This window comes from Culex quinquefasciatus, chromosome 2 (assembly GCF_015732765.1).
Source record: "Culex quinquefasciatus strain JHB chromosome 2, VPISU_Cqui_1.0_pri_paternal, whole genome shotgun sequence".
NCBI classification, from domain to species: Eukaryota; Metazoa; Arthropoda; class Insecta; order Diptera; family Culicidae; genus Culex; species Culex quinquefasciatus.
Genome location: NC_051862.1, coordinates 64,423,643 through 64,442,421, shown reverse-complemented (window position 1 = coordinate 64,442,421; position 18,779 = coordinate 64,423,643). Strand labels below are relative to the sequence as shown.

At 39.4% G+C, this 18,779-nt stretch overlaps 1 protein-coding gene across 1 annotated transcript; it reads left to right on the top strand.

Moving 5' to 3' along the window:
* The first annotated feature begins 8,405 nt into the window (after nt 1-8,405).
* LOC6043169 (skin secretory protein xP2) lies at nt 8,406-9,674 on the top strand. Its single transcript, XM_038250388.1, has 3 exons — nt 8,406-8,510; nt 8,572-8,787; nt 8,848-9,674. Exons 1-3 carry the CDS (start codon nt 8,444-8,446, stop codon nt 9,672-9,674), a joined length of 1,110 nt encoding a protein of 369 aa, XP_038106316.1. The 5' UTR covers nt 8,406-8,443.
* Nucleotides 9,675-18,779: the final 9,105 nt, after the last annotated feature.

Genomic DNA, 18,779 nt, shown 5'->3' with positions numbered 1-18,779 from the left:
AAAAACAAAAACAAAAACAAAAACAAAAACAAAAACAAAAACAAAAACAAAAACAAAAACAAAAACAAAAACAAAAACAAAAACAAAAACAAAAACAAAAACAAAAACAAAAACAAAAACAAAAACAAAACAAAAACAAAAACAAAAACAAAAACAAAAACAAAAACAAAAACAAAAACAAAAACAAAACAAAAACAAAAACAAAAACAAAAACAAAAACAAAAACAAAAACAAAAACAAAAACAAAAACAAAAACAAAAACAAAAACAAAAACAAAAACAAAAACAAAAACAAAAACAAAAACAAAAACAAAAACAAAAACAAAAACAAAAACAAAAACAAAACAAAAACAAAAACAAAAACAAAAACAAAACAAAAACAAAAACAAAAACAAAAACAAAAACAAAAACAAAAACAAAAACAAAAACAAAAACAAAAACAAAAACAAAAACAAAAACAAAAACAAAAACAAAAACAAAAACAAAAACAAAAACAAAAACAAAAACAAAAACAAAACAAAAACAAAAACAAAAACAAAAACAAAAACAAAAACAAAACAAAAACAAAACAAAAACAAAAACAAAAACAAAAACAAAAACAAAAACAAAAACAAAAACAAAACAAAAACAAAAACAAAAACAAAAACAAAAACAAAAACAAAAACAAAAACAAAAACAAAAACAAAAACAAAAACAAAAACAAAAACAAAAACAAAAACAAAAACAAAAACAAAAACAAAAACAAAAACAAAAACAAAAACAAAAACAAAAACAAAAACAAAAACAAAAACAAAAACAAAAACAAAACCAACGACTCCAGGCTTGGTTTAGTGTTGTTTGTACGAGTCCTGGTGGTGTAGTCAAGGGTGTAGTGGTAAGCGTGGTTGCCTCTAACTCCAGTTGGACTGGGTTCGATGCCAGACGGTCCCGGTGGCATTTTTCGAGACAAGATTTCTAGATTTTTTTTAAAAAAGTTCTCGTTCCAGAAAAAAATCCAAATTTTTGCCAAATATTGTTTTTTGCCAGCGACCCAGAGCGTTCCAAGGATGATCTCGAGTACATTCATCAGTGGTGACAGAGGCTCTGGGGGTGAGATTGGATCATACATATTTCAGCTTTTTTGTATGACCCAATCTCACCCCCAGACCCAATGTCACCACAGATGACGTTATTATGAATGAGTTTGATTCAAAAAAATCCGAACTTGGATAATCACATTGCAAGGCTGCAAATGATGCTCTAGGAATAATTTCATATATCGTAATATTCCGAGTTTCCCTTGGAAACTTGAATCTGGATCCGGAATTGCAAGATCGGTCCAAAAATGATCGCGAGTAAAATGTACTCTTATTGAACGATAAAACGTGTTCCACGAATAACATCATCTGTGGCCGTATTCCGGGTTCCACCGGAGAACCCAATGGGACCGGATCTACCCAAAATTTGTCTTGGATATAATGTATAGATTTGAACATTCGTTTAGATATGAATATGGCAATAATTATAAAAAAATGTTTCGATGTTCTATCAAGCCAAATCGTAAAACGTAATAAAATTGCTCCTAGATTCTGTTACAATTCTGTAGCGTCCGAAAATAGCCCAATTATCCAAGATTTGAAGTATTTTGAAGCCTCTATTGTTCTAGATTTCGTGCTTGCCATTTCATTAGGGCACAAAACTTTTGTAAACAAGAGTGTATCCCTCTCACACCTTATGCAAACTGTCATTTGAGTGAAAGGGATACACTATTGTTTACAAAAGTTTTGTGCCCTTTTGAAATGTTAGGCTCCATTTAGAGTTCGCCTAAAAAAGACACGCAGAATCCTAATCCCCATCTTGTATCACCTCCTGGCGGTAGATGATATCTCACCGACTTGGAATGGAGTGGAGTGCTGGTTTGAGGTTCAAGTACCCACTCGGCACTTGGTCACCTGCTAATCGACAGAGGTGCACTCCTCGTTGGTGGCCAGCGTGACCAACCAACAACCGTCCGTAAGCAAACAATGTATCTCCTGGCAAAACGTTTCCCCCGTATGCTGATACTGGCTTCAGCACACAGTCCTCTGCTGGACGCTAGGTTGTGCTCCAGGATGAGGTTGAAGTCAGCGCACTTGAAGCGCCAACCCAGCTTCGGTCACGTGTTGGTGATGGATTTGCGAGTCCCAAGCTCGTTGGTGCCTTTCGTTGATCTGCTTGCTTACTGGGTGTTTTCGTGCTCCGGGTGGTCAGGCGCGTCCTGTTGCGGGAAGGAATGAATCATCCTGAGATTTCGCGGTTGAGATCTGGTGAGTGTCCACTACGGTTTGTGTCAAACTTCTTCCGTGCCAAGTTACGGAGTTTGATCCCAAGCGGGGGCCTGCGTGCAGCAGGGGACTGTGTGCTAAGGCCAAACTTACGGCGTATTGACCAGCATTTTCGAAGGTCGGGGACAAAATCGGATACAATACCTAAAAGAATTCGAACCACTTTGGAAAAAAAACAATCTGAACGTAAACACACGAGAAGTAAAACAAATGTGATGCATCCATGGTTACTGCGTCGCGACGCCACCCGTTGACAGAGGAAATCAACAACAAACAGTGGTTCTCAAATGGTGGAGTCAATGTATGAAAAAATGAAAAATTCCTTCGTTTGAGCAGCTTTTTCAGCAACGCGGTTGAATGAATCAAAATTTTTATTACGTCTGTTCCTTCGTAAGATTCTGACGATTCTAAAAAGCCTATACATTAGCGTGGTTCACGTTTCTATGAAAAAGACAAAAGTTGTTATTTTGTCTTGCATCAACCGGAATTTCGTTCTTTTATGTCCCCAGAAGCACTCCTGAAAATTTGAGCCCATTTGGTAAGGTCTAGAGCTCCAGTTTTAATTTGAAATTTATTTGGGATTTTGATTTATTTTCCATGGAAACTATCTTTTACATTGTATTAGGATTTTTTGTATAAATCGATGAAATGACTTGATTCTTATAGTAGGAGATAGGTTTGAACTGGGAACAACTTTGTAGAACATACCAACATGCTAGGAAGTGACCCTTTAAAGATACAGGTACTTTTAGATGGTGGCTTTTGAAGGGGCCAGCCACCATCTAAAAGTATCTGTATCTTTAAAGGGTCACTTCCTAGCATTTTGGTATGTTCTACAAAGTTGTTCCCCAGTTCAAAACCTATCTCCTACTATAAGAATCAAGTAATTTCATCGATTTATAAAAAAAATCCTAATACAATGTAAAAAAAGATAGTTTCCCATGGAAAATAAATCAAAATCCCAAATAAATTTCAAATTAAAACTGGAGCTCCTAGACCTTACCAAATGGGCTCAAATTTTCAGGAGTGCTTCTGGGGACATAAAAGAACGAAATTCCGGTTGATGCAAGACAAAATAACAACTTTTGTCTTTTTCATAGAAACGTGAACCACGCTACTATACATGCATAAGAAAAAATGAACCGATTTGTAGACACCTACATTTTACTCCAATTTCAACCAAAAACTAGCTCAATTTTTCCAATTTCAACAACAGGTTTCAAATAGAAAGAATGCTCAAATCTCTGCATGGAACCTTTCTACATGTTCAAAATTGATCAATTTAGGAGACCCGATGATTTCAAAGCATTTCATTCAGCCATTTTTGAGTTCTGGGATCAAACGTGGAAGAAAAGCTCGTAGCAGATTTTTCGCCTCCGGTGGTCTCTTAAGTAGATCTGTGAGGTTTCGCTGGATCACTGGATGGCGGCGAGCTTTGGTGATCATAAATCCGTACTAGCGCGCGATGTTGTAAGCAACTTGTTCACACCTTTTCGACTTGCGTTTGGAGTGGTGACTTGATCGAACCCTTTGGGATCCGACATTTATTTTTACAAAGAAAATATATTAAATGTTTTTTTGATGATCATGAATACAGCATCTGGACCATATCAATAAAAGGAAGAAGATATTTCTGATTCCTTGTACACAAATGAACAATACTCTGGTTCTGAAAGGGTCACTTCTTGGATCTTGGACAAACTTCTGTTTTGCATGGTATAGTTACTTAGAAAATGATCGTCTAATAACGAGAAGGGGGTGGGCACCGTTTCGTGACGTGTCAGATTAGGCAGCCCGGCTTCCAGTTCAGAGATTGCATTGTCTGGGATGACGGTAATCAGACAGATGGTTATTACTGGTATATTGTTGCGGAGTCTATCGAATGGGTACCGTGGTATTGATCAAGTTGTTAAAAGGCTATCGTAGATTTTACTTTGAGTTTTGCAACCGGTGTTATTTCCAATACAGAAACTTGATGAAAGACTGGATTTTAGAGCAATTTCAATAATAGGTCTTATTTTAACATGAGTTATTTTTTTGAATTTCGCAATTTTTTTTCGAGATTTTTAATTTTGTATTTTTTATTTGGATGACACCATTCTGCATCATTAGTTTTTCCATACAATGAAGACAAACAAATTTTCAGGCATGTGTGTTTTCAAAAAATGTATCGTAAACCGGGGTGACTTTATTGGGTTTGTTTTTTTTTTTTGCGCAAAATGAAGAGTCCAAATTGATACGCTATAACATCATACCGACTGATATGTTTTTTTAGTTTAAAAAAGGTGTTAATTATAATAAGGAAAATGTTGATAAATAGCATAGAAGACCGATTCTTAGCGAAGCTACACCAAAATGTCACATTTTTCAACTTTCAATGTGATTTTTAATATGAAAAGAATCATTTTTATTATGATTCAATAGTTACAATGTGCTTTAAATGCGTTTTCTTACCTTAAAAGCCAAGAATATTAACCAAATATGGTCTGCAAGCCATTGAACCGGAGAGGAGTTTTTTTCATAAATCTGCTCCTTTCGTTGTCCCGTCACGAAAAGAAATGGCTGGCAAAAACTCAAATTTCAACCAATGCTTTCAGTTCAAGGAGCAAAAGATTCGTTTTTTAATTTGTGATAATGTGTAGAAGAGCAAAAGTTTTTAAAAATCAAACTGACAAATCTGTAGCGATTTTTGTAGTGTGCCTTTTGAAAGTCCAGTTTTACGATGTTGTCCCGTCACGCTACATTTTTGTTTCAGGGGAAGCACAGGTACTATATGATTCATTCTGCATGATATTTCTTTGTAGGAAAATCAATTATCTTTCCAAATATGTAATAACATTGGGGGGTTTCTTCTTTTATTTTGCCACTACAGCCAAAACGCTGAAAAAAACTTGGGATTTTTTTGAAAAGGAGCCGAAGAATGGGTCAGAAAATGAGTTCGAATCAGAAAACGGAAGGCATTTCCGGGTTGTATAAAAATGTTGTTTTTTCATAATGTGACTTAAAAATAAAATTCAAACACTTTAAATCCAAATATGACTATCAAATTCACCCTGCAATCCATAATATGAATTTGCTACGAAACTACTTTAAAAACACTATTAAAAATACTTGTTTCCAAAATATGACTTAAAAAAACAGATTCACGGAAAAATCCATATTTTTCATTTGACTTTTTATCACAACAAATTTAATTCCCAAAATACGCTTTTATTTTTTTTTTATATAAATTATAGGGGACTAAAAAAGTAGAGATTTTTGGAAAAAAACAGAAAATATAGTCAAACAAATCATTTAAAAAAAAAATTTTTTTAGATGCAACATCAAATTTGCTATCGAAAAGACTCTAAAGTGCACTGTTTTCAATTTATAGAAATTTTTTTAAATAACTGTTTTCGTCCTTTCAAGGGGTACTCGTGATTTTAATAATCTAAGGCCGTTGCAAATATTTTTTGAACATTATGTCCTTCAACTCTGACCAAAGTCGGGGGGGGGACAAAAAAATAAAAAAAAAGCATGAAAACTGAAATTACGAGCCAAGGTTTCAACATTTTTGTGAAAAAAGTGTTTTGATAAAATGCATTATACACCTGTCCAGTTTTTATTTTTTTTAATCATTGAAAACCATACCACACAATTTCTATCTAAAATATATTAAAAATGAGGGTCAATTTGGAGACACTGATCAAAATCATTTTTTACAAAATTTTAAGTTTGGGAGGATGTATTTCAGCAACCTGCAGTCAGATTAACAAAGTCAAAAATTAAATAAATTGCAGGAGAATTTTCACAGTTTTTCAAGCATGTTTTTTTTTTTTTTTGAGTGTGCGTTTTCCTTTATGAAGTATTTCACATTGCCAAAACTGAATATTTTTTAAAAATTTCACGTTCTAAAGGCTTTAACTTAAAAAAGGTTCACTTTATAAAAAAAATTGAGGTAATTTTTGATTGCAAATTTGATATTGCATCGACAGTTTTTTTTCGAAATTTTGAAAGAATATTTTTATTATATTTAAGCAGAAATAACAGTTTAAAAAATATGTCCCGGATACAAAAACTGTAAAATATCTTGTTATTTTTTTTAAATTCAAAGGTTTTTTAAAGGATATTAAGAGCATGATTTCAATTTATGTTTCTTGAATTAAATTTAACATTGTATTTTTTTTTCAATAATAGTCTGCATATTTTAAAATGATAATAAAATTAATATGTTCAAACTATTTCCCACCTTAATAATTTCTTTTCTTCTCTTTCAGGTAAGTCATATTCACAAGCAACGATGCAATCCATTCTCGTAAGTTGAACACACAAATACGGCAAGTATGGGGATTGAATACAATGACCAACAATCATTCTAATACCTCAACAGTTTAGAAATAATTACTGTTTTTCTTTTAAACAAAACATTAAAAAACCACTTGTTATTTGTTCAACTATCTTGTATAAATTGAAGGCCTTCCTTAATTCCCACGGGGACTCAGTAGGATCAGAGATTGAATGCTCATTCGAGAACGTGCGTTCTAAAGACACTACTTCAGGGCTGCCCTTTTCAAATTTTGTCGTTTTTTTTCATCGTGTGAAAATGCGAACTTTTTCTAAATGGAATTAAACAAATGATATTTATCATTTTAGTCAATCCACTTTATACACGCAATGGACTCTTACTAAAATGATGACAGTATCCAAAAAAAAACTTGCAACACTGCTCGTCATCTATTCCAAAGTGTCCACCACTAACCACCGCAGTGAGTCGCGATTTGATAAATTACTTCAACAACCACAAAGGTGTAATCAATGCGTTTAATTTATGCGCATCCAACACCACTCACCACACTACTGCCCCGTCCCAAGGGGCAGCCACCCCCCTGAGACACAATTAGTCTGTCAAAGGTGTGTTATTTGGCTCCATTACCGTCGGTGCTCTACCGACTCTAGTCTTCGAACAGCTTTGCTGCCGCGCCGGTGGCCAACGACCAACTCTTAACATGACTTAGATACGCGCGCTGCTTCACCTGAGGTAGACTTACTGAGCCTCGAGACAAGTGCATACTACACACTCCATGATAGGGCCCTAATTGACGTCAATTAGTAAATACTAAATAGTTTAACCCAAGTTGGTGCACTTTTGTGGTGGCGGCAGCCGTAGCGCCATAAAAGTATCACTTTCAACGGCTTGCAATCTGCAGCTGCATCAAGAATTACGGGGTATCATAGCCAACCGTCACTTCATGGATAGCTCAGCTAAACGGGATTAGAGTTCAACCAAGCGCGTCTAATCCAGTTGACGCGGGCCGGAAGAGCCACAATTGGCCACGTTCTTTTATCGCGTTGTGCGTAAGTTTAACCTAACGTGTACTCACATGTCAGTTGATACCATAACAAAGTACTGACGACCGCAGCAGTAGCGGGGCGTGTTGACGTTGATGACATTCATTGAATAACCACTTGAAAGGGATTAGCGTGAAGTCCCTCTGCTAAGAGTGCGCACACATATAGGAAGTACGCTGCGAGTGCAGTTGCGTTTCATTGAGTAAAGTAGCTTGAAGAGTCTTGAATGAGTTGGCTAGAACAAGCGGGTAGCTAATAGCCTGCATGTATGTGATTTGTATGGCAACTTGGTGGAAATTGGCTTTATTTTGGGGATCCTCAAAGCTGATTGAATTTGTTGCTGCCATACAAACTTCAAGAGACAAATAAATCTTGATCCGGAAGTCGATCACATCCGAATCCTTCCAATCTTGAAGACTCTAGAGAAATTGTTTTGTGAATTTCAGGTCATTTGACCCAGTTTTATCTTTTATAGCAGGAAGTACTTAATTCTAGAATGTATATTGCACTACCATCAGGTACAAGCCACGTGCCTCCATTATCAGTACATCTCGCTAATGTGTCAGTAGGACTGTCTTTGCATCCATTATCTGCAGGCTTTCAAATTGTCTTACATTACAATGCACTACTAGTTCAAGATGAAACTGCTGCGAAACGTTCTCGGAATAACTGGATACCACATCCCAGAAATCTCTCCGCAAACTACAATCCTGTTGAATGCAGTTTCCTGGCTCTTATCTTTCTGCAATCGCAACTTATAAACGGTCACCTAACGTGGCTTGCATCAGTTCTGATGGACCGTTGAGAGTGAAAATGTGGTCTTCAGTGATTCTTCTAACCGTTTCCGCTCTGCTGACGAGTGCCCAAAACGACTTTGATGGTAACTACAAATTTGATTGTCAAGTTTCGATACGTGATTCCTGAATATCCTTACTCTTCAGCCATCCAAGGATGCAAGCAGTACACCATCAGTCGACCGTCGTACAACAGTCCCAACCCGTATTACGCCCTGGATCAGTTTCAGGATCTACAGCAGGTTGAGGTGGCTGGGTTGAAGATTCGTTCGATCAAGATAGCAGTTATTGGAAGCAACGATGGTGTCATTAGGCTATCCCCAGTTGAACAACCCTACCAAAATACTCTTATGGATGAAATTGGTATAGTTTGAATACCATAGTTCAATCACTTGCATTACAGAACAACGTAATTTCTTGCAGTTCTTTCCGGCTGGGGAAACACTCGCAACGCCGTTCGGCAGTACGTTCGATCCAGTCCGAGCAGATATACCAGAGCCGTGATCCTGGCGAATCAGCTTAGTGGTGGAATTCTTTCGCCATACAAGCCGTTTGTGTTCACCCTGTCAATCGTGAATGATCATCTGGTGGCGCTCAGCAAAAATGGCGAATCGTTGCCATTCCTGCAGTACACCGATGTGGGGGTAACGCCCAAGTACATCGGATTTAGCAATTGGAATGCCCCCGTTTCCGTGTTTTACGATTGTCCACCTCCGGCGCCTACAACGACACAAACTCCAGCTACAACGCAGACTCCAGCTACAACGCAGACTCCAGCTACAACGCAAACTCCTACTCCAACACAGACTCCAGCTCCAACGCAAACTCCTGCTCCAACACAGACTCCTGCTCCAACGCAGACTCCAGCTCCAACACAGACTCCTGCTCCAACACAAACTCCTGCTCCAACACAGACTCCAGCTCCTACGCAAACTCCTGCTCCAACCCAGACTCCTGCTCCAACGCAGGCTCCAGCCCAAACTGATGCTCCTGCTGTTACAGATGCTCCTGCTGTAACCGATGCTCCTGCTGTAACCGATGCTCCTGCTGTTACAGATGCTCCTGCTGTGACAGATGCTCCTGCCGTTACAGGTGCTCCTGCTGTTACAGATGCTCCTGCTGTAACCGATGCTCCTGCTGTTACAGATGCTCCTGCTGTAACCGATGCTCCTGCTGTTACAGATGCTCCTGCTGTAACCGATGCTCCTGCTGTTACAGATGCTCCTGCTGTAACCGATGCCCTGCTGTGACAGATGCTCCTGCTGTAACCGATGCTCCTGCTGTTACAGATGCTCCTGCTGTAACCGATGCTCCTGCTGTGACAGATGCTCCTGCTGTAACCGATGCTCCTGCTGTGACAGATGCTCCTGCTGTAACCGATGCTCCTGCTGTTACAGATGCTCCTGCTGTAACCGATGCTCCTGCTGTGACAGATGCTCCTGCTGTAACCGATGCTCCTGCTGTTACAGATGCTCCTGCTGTAACCGATGCTCCTGCTGTTACAGATGCTCCTGCTGTAACCGATGCTCCTGCTGTGACAGATGCTCCTGCTGTAACCGATGCTCCTGCTGTGACAGATGCTCCTGCTGTAACCGATGCTCCTGCTGTTACAGATGCTCCTGCTGTAACCGATGCTCCTGCTGTTACAGATGCTCCTGCTGTAACCGATGCTCCTGCTGTGACAGATGCTCCTGCTGTAACCGATGCTCCTGCTGTTACAGATGCTCCTGCTGCGACAGATGCTCCAGAAGGTGGTAGATAGATGTTTAAGTTTTGAAATGTCCTGAATTAAAAATTAAACTTCCTATAAGTCCGTTTTAGTTAATTACTACTAAAAATGTGCACTACCCCAGAGAATCTTTTCGCTAGACGAGCTGTTCTTTCGCAATTGATTTTTTCCTGGATTAAAATTAGCAGGGTGAGCGACATTATTGACAACTTTCAGAAATCGACATTGTCGTATTATCTTGAATAGACACAAAATAGAGCACGCAATGGAAACAACAACAAACATGTTTTTTTCGACGACCATTCCGAGCTATGTCCCGAAGTTTGGTTGAATTTGGTTGTCGGAGTCCCGAGCTATAATTAAAAATGTTTACAGTAGTCGGGAAAGTACGTGTGTCAAACTGTTTCTGAATAAATTCCCTTTGGCCATTTGTCGCACTTCGTCGCTTTCGTGCTATTTTGTCGTACGTTGCTTTTTGACGTTCCGAGAAAAACGCATTTTAATGTTTAACTTTGAATAAACAAAAAATAGAGCACGCAACGTAAACAATACCAAACATGTTTTGTTTGGTTGACCATTCTGTGCATTGTCCCGAAGTTTGGTTGCTGGAGTCCCAAGTTATAATTACAAATATTTACGACAGTCGGGCATGTACGTATGTCAAACGCGTTGTGACCTGAAATCCCTTTGGCGCATTTACAGCAATTTTCATGGTGTGTCAAGATAGCTCGACTTGATTGAAACTTCTTGTGAGTTCTATGTGAGCTGCACAAAATGGCGTTCTTAACTCAATTTGGCCCAAAATGCACCTACAACGACGACTTGCAGCAACTATCAAGCTGTGTCAAGATAGCACGATCAGATCGAAAAAAATATATATATAAAAGTATACAGGAAGATTTTTTTAAAGTTGATTAGCACATAAAAAGTGATTAAGTGATTAAGTGTGTCCTCATTTTAAGTTATGATTTGCTGTGCAGCTTTGTTGGTTTAATTGCGAGCACTTTCCTTTACGATTCATTTCACTGCATTTGCATAAACAAAATGTTACGATAAACTGCGTTGGAAGTCCTTGCTCTGGTGTTGTGCTGCTTGTTGTTCTGGTTGATGAGTAACGACGATCGTTGAAATGTTGTGAAAGTCGCCCGGAGGGCCTCTCCCCCCGTTGTTGTTGTTTTGAGTGATCGCTGGCCTGTGAGCGCAAAACACTCCGCGAGTCCGGTTGACCTGGAACCTCTGCGGTCGGACCTGACGGTAGGTCGACCTGGATGAACGTCCTTGTTGAACTGGCGGAAGAGCACTGGGATGGATCGCGTGCCAGGCTTGGCGGACGATACCCACGAGAAATGCTTGACGATACCCGTTGTGATGTATCTTCCAGGACGGACTACTGCTGCATGACAAACCTTCGATTGATCACCAACCAAGATGTCATCGGTGTGCCTTGTGCCGCTGAGAGTGCCGACAGTGTTGTTCACCAACTGCTGCTGATCCTCCGGTGCTGATGTGTTATCCGGGGTGTGTGTTGTGGTGATGATTGGTGGCTGCTGCGGACCGATGGCTGACAGTTTGGTGCTGCTGCGCTCCGCCATCTTGTTGAAGATGGTCTCCGATGGGGGCAGCGTGTGTTCCTGGTGGCAACCGGCTGAATAATTACTGAGATGGATGAATTTTGATTCTTCTCGGCTGGAAGCACGGCCGCGTGCTTTCGTGGTTGCCGGATCTCCTTCGCTGCTTTCGACCCGCGCGAGCCCTCGCCGGAAAAATCCACCTGTGCACAGGTGTCGGAAACGTCCTCTTGTGCCACCAGCTGGACAACGGGCAGCGGCGGAACGTTCAGTTTCTCCATGAGGTTTCGTTGCTGATCCAGGATTTGACGAAGCTGGTGCATGGTCCACTCGTCCATCGGATCTGTTCCGAACAGCGACTCCTCCATGGCGAACATAACCTCACCCGAGCGCGGAAGTTTCTTTTGCGAGAATCGCGGCGAATTCCGCGAGGAAACGGCCACAATCCTCGTCGCCAATTGTTACGATGCCGGGAGTGAGTAAACGACGATGTTTCACGTAACAAAGAATATAGTTTTATTAAACTAATTATACAGAACTAACTACTCAAATAACCAAGTCTGCTTCAGCCGGCGCGCGTGCAGTGAGTGGCGATCACACACGCGGATGTTGATGCTGTCGCGATGACAGCTTGACGTTGGAGGCGAATAGGGTGGTACCCCAACACAAAATATACACGAGTCGACATAATGCACTTGAAAGAACCAGGGCAAGGCAGCAATTCCCAAAACAAATAAACAACCGTCGTCCCACACCGGCTTCCGATACCAATCCACTAAGGTCACAACTTCAAGTCCTGACCAAATAAATCAATTACCTCCGGTCCCAGCGACCCGGAGCTCAAAACCCGGGGACCCCAATCAAAAACCGCGACCAGCCCCTCCAATCTGCAACGCTGACGTTCTGCACTTGAACCCGCTCGCCACGAAATCTCGGGCGGTCAATCACGACTTTTATGTTGCTCGCTTCCACTCCGTGAACGCGGGACGAAATTGAGACACATTGTGGCTTGCGGTGAACAAGCCTTGCGCGGACCTGCCACCAAACCGCGCAGCAGCCCAAGAGCACCGAAGAATTAATTAAATAATTGCATATTAATTCGGCGTGATTCGATAAGTTCTCCACTGCTCCGTCCTGGGTTCGGAGCTAGAGTATCGCTTTGGGCGATTGGATTTCGGTTGATCGGTTGGGCGAGCTGTAAACTGGTTTGCTGACCAAGGCAAAGGGATTAGTCCGGTTGGGACCAACGTCGCGATTGCAGGCTGTGGTTTGCTGTGCAAGTTGGTTTTTGGGTTGGAGTGGACACGCCGCGGTGAGCTTTCCACGATTAAATGGGTGGTTTGTAATCAATTATTGGATTTGTCCTCTGGAAATTTGTTCAGTATTTGCACTTCTTGTTATGTTATGTTCAAACTATCCAACGAAGTGCCACCCGAGCTACGATGTTATGGAATGAGTTTGGATAATGGCATTTGTAAGTTGAAATAAATTTCGTTGTCTTTGCGTTTATACATTGTACGGCTTTTACTACTGAACCCGATTTGTCCCTTACCTTGCATGATATATGTCTCGCCGAGGAAGGAGCGATTAGTGTAATTGATACCTTCAGGCGTGACCAGCGAAACCGCCTGTCATGGGGTGCGAATTATCATGTCGTCGTAGGCGCCACACGGTGAAGATGCTCTTAGTCGATTGTAGTCACAGACTGGAAAACCAGCTTAACTCTTTTCTAACATTTCAAGAGTGAGACAATTAAGCATATTTAAAGCAAAAACAGAAAAACACTTAAAATTTATAAATAAAGATAAAAATTAAGTTTAGGAGAGAGAAGAAAATTTCTTATTTTGTGCGAATTCAGGAAATTAAAAAAAAAATCCCGTTTTTATAGTAATTAAAATTCAATTAAAAACGTCCAAACGTGATCAAACATGCCACAAGAAGCAAAAAAGATTGATAAGCCCAAAAATGGCACAAAGCCATTCAACTTGCATAGGTAAAGCGAAGAAGCAGTTATTATCTCGTTCCATATCCCTTAATTAAGCCGAGGAACTATCTTCATCAAAGCTGGGCACCTCCACTCGTATGAAGATGAGATGAGAAAAATTTCCCGCTAAACACGGGTTATTAAAATTATTGCATTAATTAATTGACTCGTTACCTTGGAACTAACTTGCAACGAGTGAGACCCAGTTCCAGAGTTGTGCAAGCTGATAATTTATAGCTGTTTGCGAAAAAATACCGCATACGCACTTGGAAAGCATAAATCAGGCCTGCCCAACGTCCGGCCCGCGGGCCGGATCCGGCCCGTGAAGCCATTTCATCCGGCCCGCGACGGCTTTTCAAAAATGTTCTATGACCGGCCCTGTTCATGGACTGTTCATGAAATATTCAATAAATAAACTGAGTGTTTAAATTAAAAAATAAGCATGAGATTAAATATTCACGCAAGCAAAAATTTAACGAGAAAAATTTTGGTTTTTTATTTTTTTTTTTTTTTGCTATAAAATGTTACTAATTCAACGTATTATTTGGATTTTGCCTTTGTATTTTCAAAGATTTTTGTTTCAAAATCTAACATTCTTCATGTTTGAATTTAATTCTTATCATTTCTATATTGATGACTTCAGAATTAATCAATTAACTGAAAAATGGATTAAAAAAATAAAATTATCCATTTCGTGAGAATGTGAAATAAAACTGAAGTTTTTCTTTTTTTAGGAACTTGATTAAAATTGATTTTAAAATTCAAATATCGTTTTTTTCAGAACATCTTTTCAGTGATAAACTCGTGTTTGAAAAAAAAGCTTTTTAAAAGCAAATTATTAAGACCGAAGAAAAAATAGCTGCAAATATTTTTAAAATATTGAAATGTCAAAATGAGTCAACAAATCTGGGAGCATAAAATATATGACACGTTCTTCAGTATATTTTTTATGAACGTCGATAGTTTGAAGAAGTTGGACCACACACACACACACACACGTCGATAGTTTAAAGAAGTTCAATGAACTAAACATGAAAACTACTCAATATATATTTTTCTACACGTTTTAAAATTTGTTTGTTTAAAATCTTTTAAAATGTTTTATAAAATATATATTTCAATAAAGGTGAACAACAACGCAAAAACTGTTTTTTTTGTTTCATTACGCTTGGATCCAAATTTCGTTGAGATAGTTTTTGTCAAGCCTTATTGATTTCTTTTATACATGGTTGTGTTGGCAATCAAGCTTTCAAAAAAAAACTTGCAACGACCAGTTAAATTTGATTGTTTTTGCCTTTTTTTTACTAATTTTTAAATTAATTATATCAAGGTATTGAATAGCAATCTACAAAACCAATAACAATAAATGAAAAAAAACTAAATGAAAATAAAAGAAATAAACACATTTTTCAATGTTTTGATTCTTATTTTCAACACTAGTTTATTCATTTGATTACACGAAAAGAACCTATAAGAATAATTTTATGAAAAAAATGTTTACTTTTTCAATTTTTTATCAAACATTGGTTCCGGCCCGTCACTGCTTCAGAAAAATCAGATCTGGCCCGCAGGGCCAAAAGGTTGGGCACCCCTGGCATAAATTATACCTTGGCTCGATGCATTTCTAATCAATTTCCACTGGAATGGGTTTTGCTGGCTCGGCTAGAAACTGCTTAAGAGACTAGCTTGAAGTCTACCAAATATGTAACTTCTATGAGTTTGTCGATACCAAACTAAATAATATCTGAGTCCAAACTACCAATTCAAACTACACAACAACGTTCACAACAATAATCAGGTCATTTGTCCCAGGTTCGTTTTTACAAACAGGAAGTTTCTAACTCCAAAATCACCAGGGAAATCCACCTACCTTTCTTATCAGTCGACTAGGCCCTTTTGCAACACTCCAGTAGGACTGTCTCCGTATAGCTTTGCAGAAGATATCTCCAGCTCAGCAAAACTTAATTCAAGTGTGAACTATATTTTCGCAAAATGGGGTCAAAGCTGCATCAAACCCTTATCTTTCTGCTACTGGACCTTATAAATGGTCACCGAACGCTGCCTTCATCAGTACAGGCGACATCTTGCAAGTGAAAATGTGGTCCACAGCAATTCTTCTAACCGCTTCCGCTCTGCTGGCGAGCGCCCAAAACGACTTTGATGGTAACTTTAATTTCGATAGTTTGGTTTCGTTACGTAATTCTTGAATACTTCATCCAATAGCAATCTTAGGATGCAAGCAGCACACCATCACTGGACCGTCGTACAAGAATCCGAATCCGTATTTCGCACTGGATGAATTCCAGAACGTCTTGGACGTTGAGGTGGCTGGATTGAAGATCCGTACGATTCGGCTGGGTGTCATGGGGAGCAACGATGGTGTGATTAGGCTAGCTCCGGTGGTAGAACCCTATCAGAACACTCTAATGGATGAGATTGGTATGGTTATCATATCAGCATATCACTTGCATTTCAGCACAACGTTTTTCTTGCAGTTCTTTCTGGATGGAAAAACACTCGAAACGCTGTTAGACAGTACGTTCGATCCAGTCCGAGCAAATATAGCAATAACGTGATCCTTGTGAACCAACTCAGTGGTGGAATTCTTTCGCCCAACAAGCCTTTCGTGTTCACCCTGTCAATCGTGAATGACCATTTGGTGACATTAAGCAATGATGGAGAGGTGCTACCATTCTTGCAGCACACCGATACTGGAGTTCTACCAAAGTACATCGGATTTAGCAACTGGAATGCCCCCGTTTCCGTGTTCTACGATTGTCCTCTTCCAACACTACCGACTCCACCAACCACGCAGCCTCCAGCAACCACTACAGCGGCACCGACACCAACTTCTTCAGCAGTCCCTGAAACATCCGCTACAGCTACGCCGGTTCTTACAACTACAGAAGCTCCTGCTTCAACCACACCGGTGGATCCAGTTGAACCTTCTACAGGAACACCGGTTTCAAGTACTACAGAAACTCCAACTCAAACCAACACAGCTGCCCCGGTTACAACGACTACAGCGGCACCAGTTTCATCTACTACTGAAGCATCCGCTGCATCCACTACAGTGGTACCGGTTACAACAACTACAGAGGAATCGACTCCATCAGCAGCACCTGAACAGACTCCAGATCCAGAAAATGGAGGGCAAAGATAAACGTTTTGAAAATGTGTTCTTCCCGTATGTGAAGGAATATTCCATCAGTCACAAAAACTGTTTCTACACGGAGAAAAATCAGTTTCCAAAATCGTGAACAAGTGCTCATGAAATTTCGTTTAAAAAAAAAACGCTTTGTTTGTGGTTCCGAATATCATAAACGCTTGTTCGCGATTGTATGATCTGATTTTTTTACAGTGTACTCACGATTAAGTGATATTAGCTATAAATTATCTCATAAAAAGATCATCATTTATTTTATTCCAACTGGTCTGATTACTTTGGCAAATGTCCCTATTTTGGGCCTATTTTAGACCCAAATTGAAAAAATACCTGATTCTTGAATACAGTGGTCTTTAAACGCAAATAAATAAACAAAAAACCAAAATTACCTTGATTATGTCTATTTAACAAAATCCTCATGATAAAAACCTAGAAAATGCTCATACCTCTTAAAAAATGTCGGCTATTTTATTCTCTGTCAGATTTCCTATGGGCTCCAATTAGACCCATCATTTCGTGTCTACTAAATCTGGTGTCATGATCTTTTTTCAACAACTCAAAGCTTTACTTAATTTTCCATCAAGAAGATCTCGAAGCCGTTGCAAAAAGTGGTCAAGGACAAACTTGTAAAAATTGACGAGTTTTCAGAAAAAAATATATGAAAGAAAAGTACACTCAACTTCTATGAGATTTTTCAAATTTTATGTTTAAAAAGTAAATTTTGAGGTCATGTAACTTTTTTTTCGTTCAAAATTTTTGAGGAAATAGCCTAAGATGTTATAAAAAAGGGAACTAGGTCCAAATAAGGGACATTGTCAATTTCTCAACGAACTTTTCTATGGTTTGGCTATTTTAGAAATGATAATTGGCTGCCAAAATCTTAAAAAAAAAATCAGGATCAAAACCCAATGTGTAGTAATACAGTAACAAGAATAATACAAATTATAGTCATAATAAAATGTTTCATCTATTTTTGTTAGGTTTTACAAAATGAAAATAAGTGAAACATTCCATTTCTTCTCAGTTTAAACAAGTTAATATCTGGTTGCACCCATTCATTTCGTGACGCCCCCGGGCAGTGTGAGTGGTGATTATAAATTATTTAGATTAAGATGTAGATCTTCGATTCGAGATATACGCTTCCTTTGCCATAAAGTTTTCCCCAGCTCGACGTCGTGCTGGTGCAATAAAAGTGACCGAGTGGAAAAGTGCACTTTTCCCCCTGCTCTCTCTCTCTCACGGTTACAACTCTCGAGATGATTTTACAACTTTAATGCGTTTTCTGCGATGACAATCTAAGATTGACGGTTTGAGCAACGCAATATTTTCGAGTTAAGTATAGTTATTTGCGGAAAAAAGCACACACACACACGTTTGACGCGAGTGCATTTAAATTGGCCTTTAATCAACTCGCAACAGTCGTTAATTTTGATTGCGCTAGCAATTAAAGAATATTAAATTACAAATCCGAGCTTTCGTCAGCTTGAACACCTTTATTTTCGCTGAGCCTCGCTTGTTACACTGGGCTGGTAGAACTTGAAAGCCATTAATTTTACATTCCAGCCGTTTGACAACTCCACAGGTGAGGTACCGGCGTCGTCACGTCGATATAAACTTTTGTAATGTAGGTTCTAGCCGTGGTCGTCGAGACCGGTTGCACTAGTTCACCATCGGTCGTCCAGAACGATCTCCAAGATCTCCGCGCAAGAATCTGGCCAAGAAGTTCAAGGATATCGTAAAGAGACCAATCGAATAATTACCTGGCGGCAGTCGGTGAGATCCCTATCTCGTCCCTGTCGGACTTAATGAAATTTCAACACCCCGTGGAACTAGCCGTTGTTGTTGAGGTTGTTCGACAACTAGCCATTAGCATCCCGTACGCCCCCCGGAGGGGGGACTGATTGGACA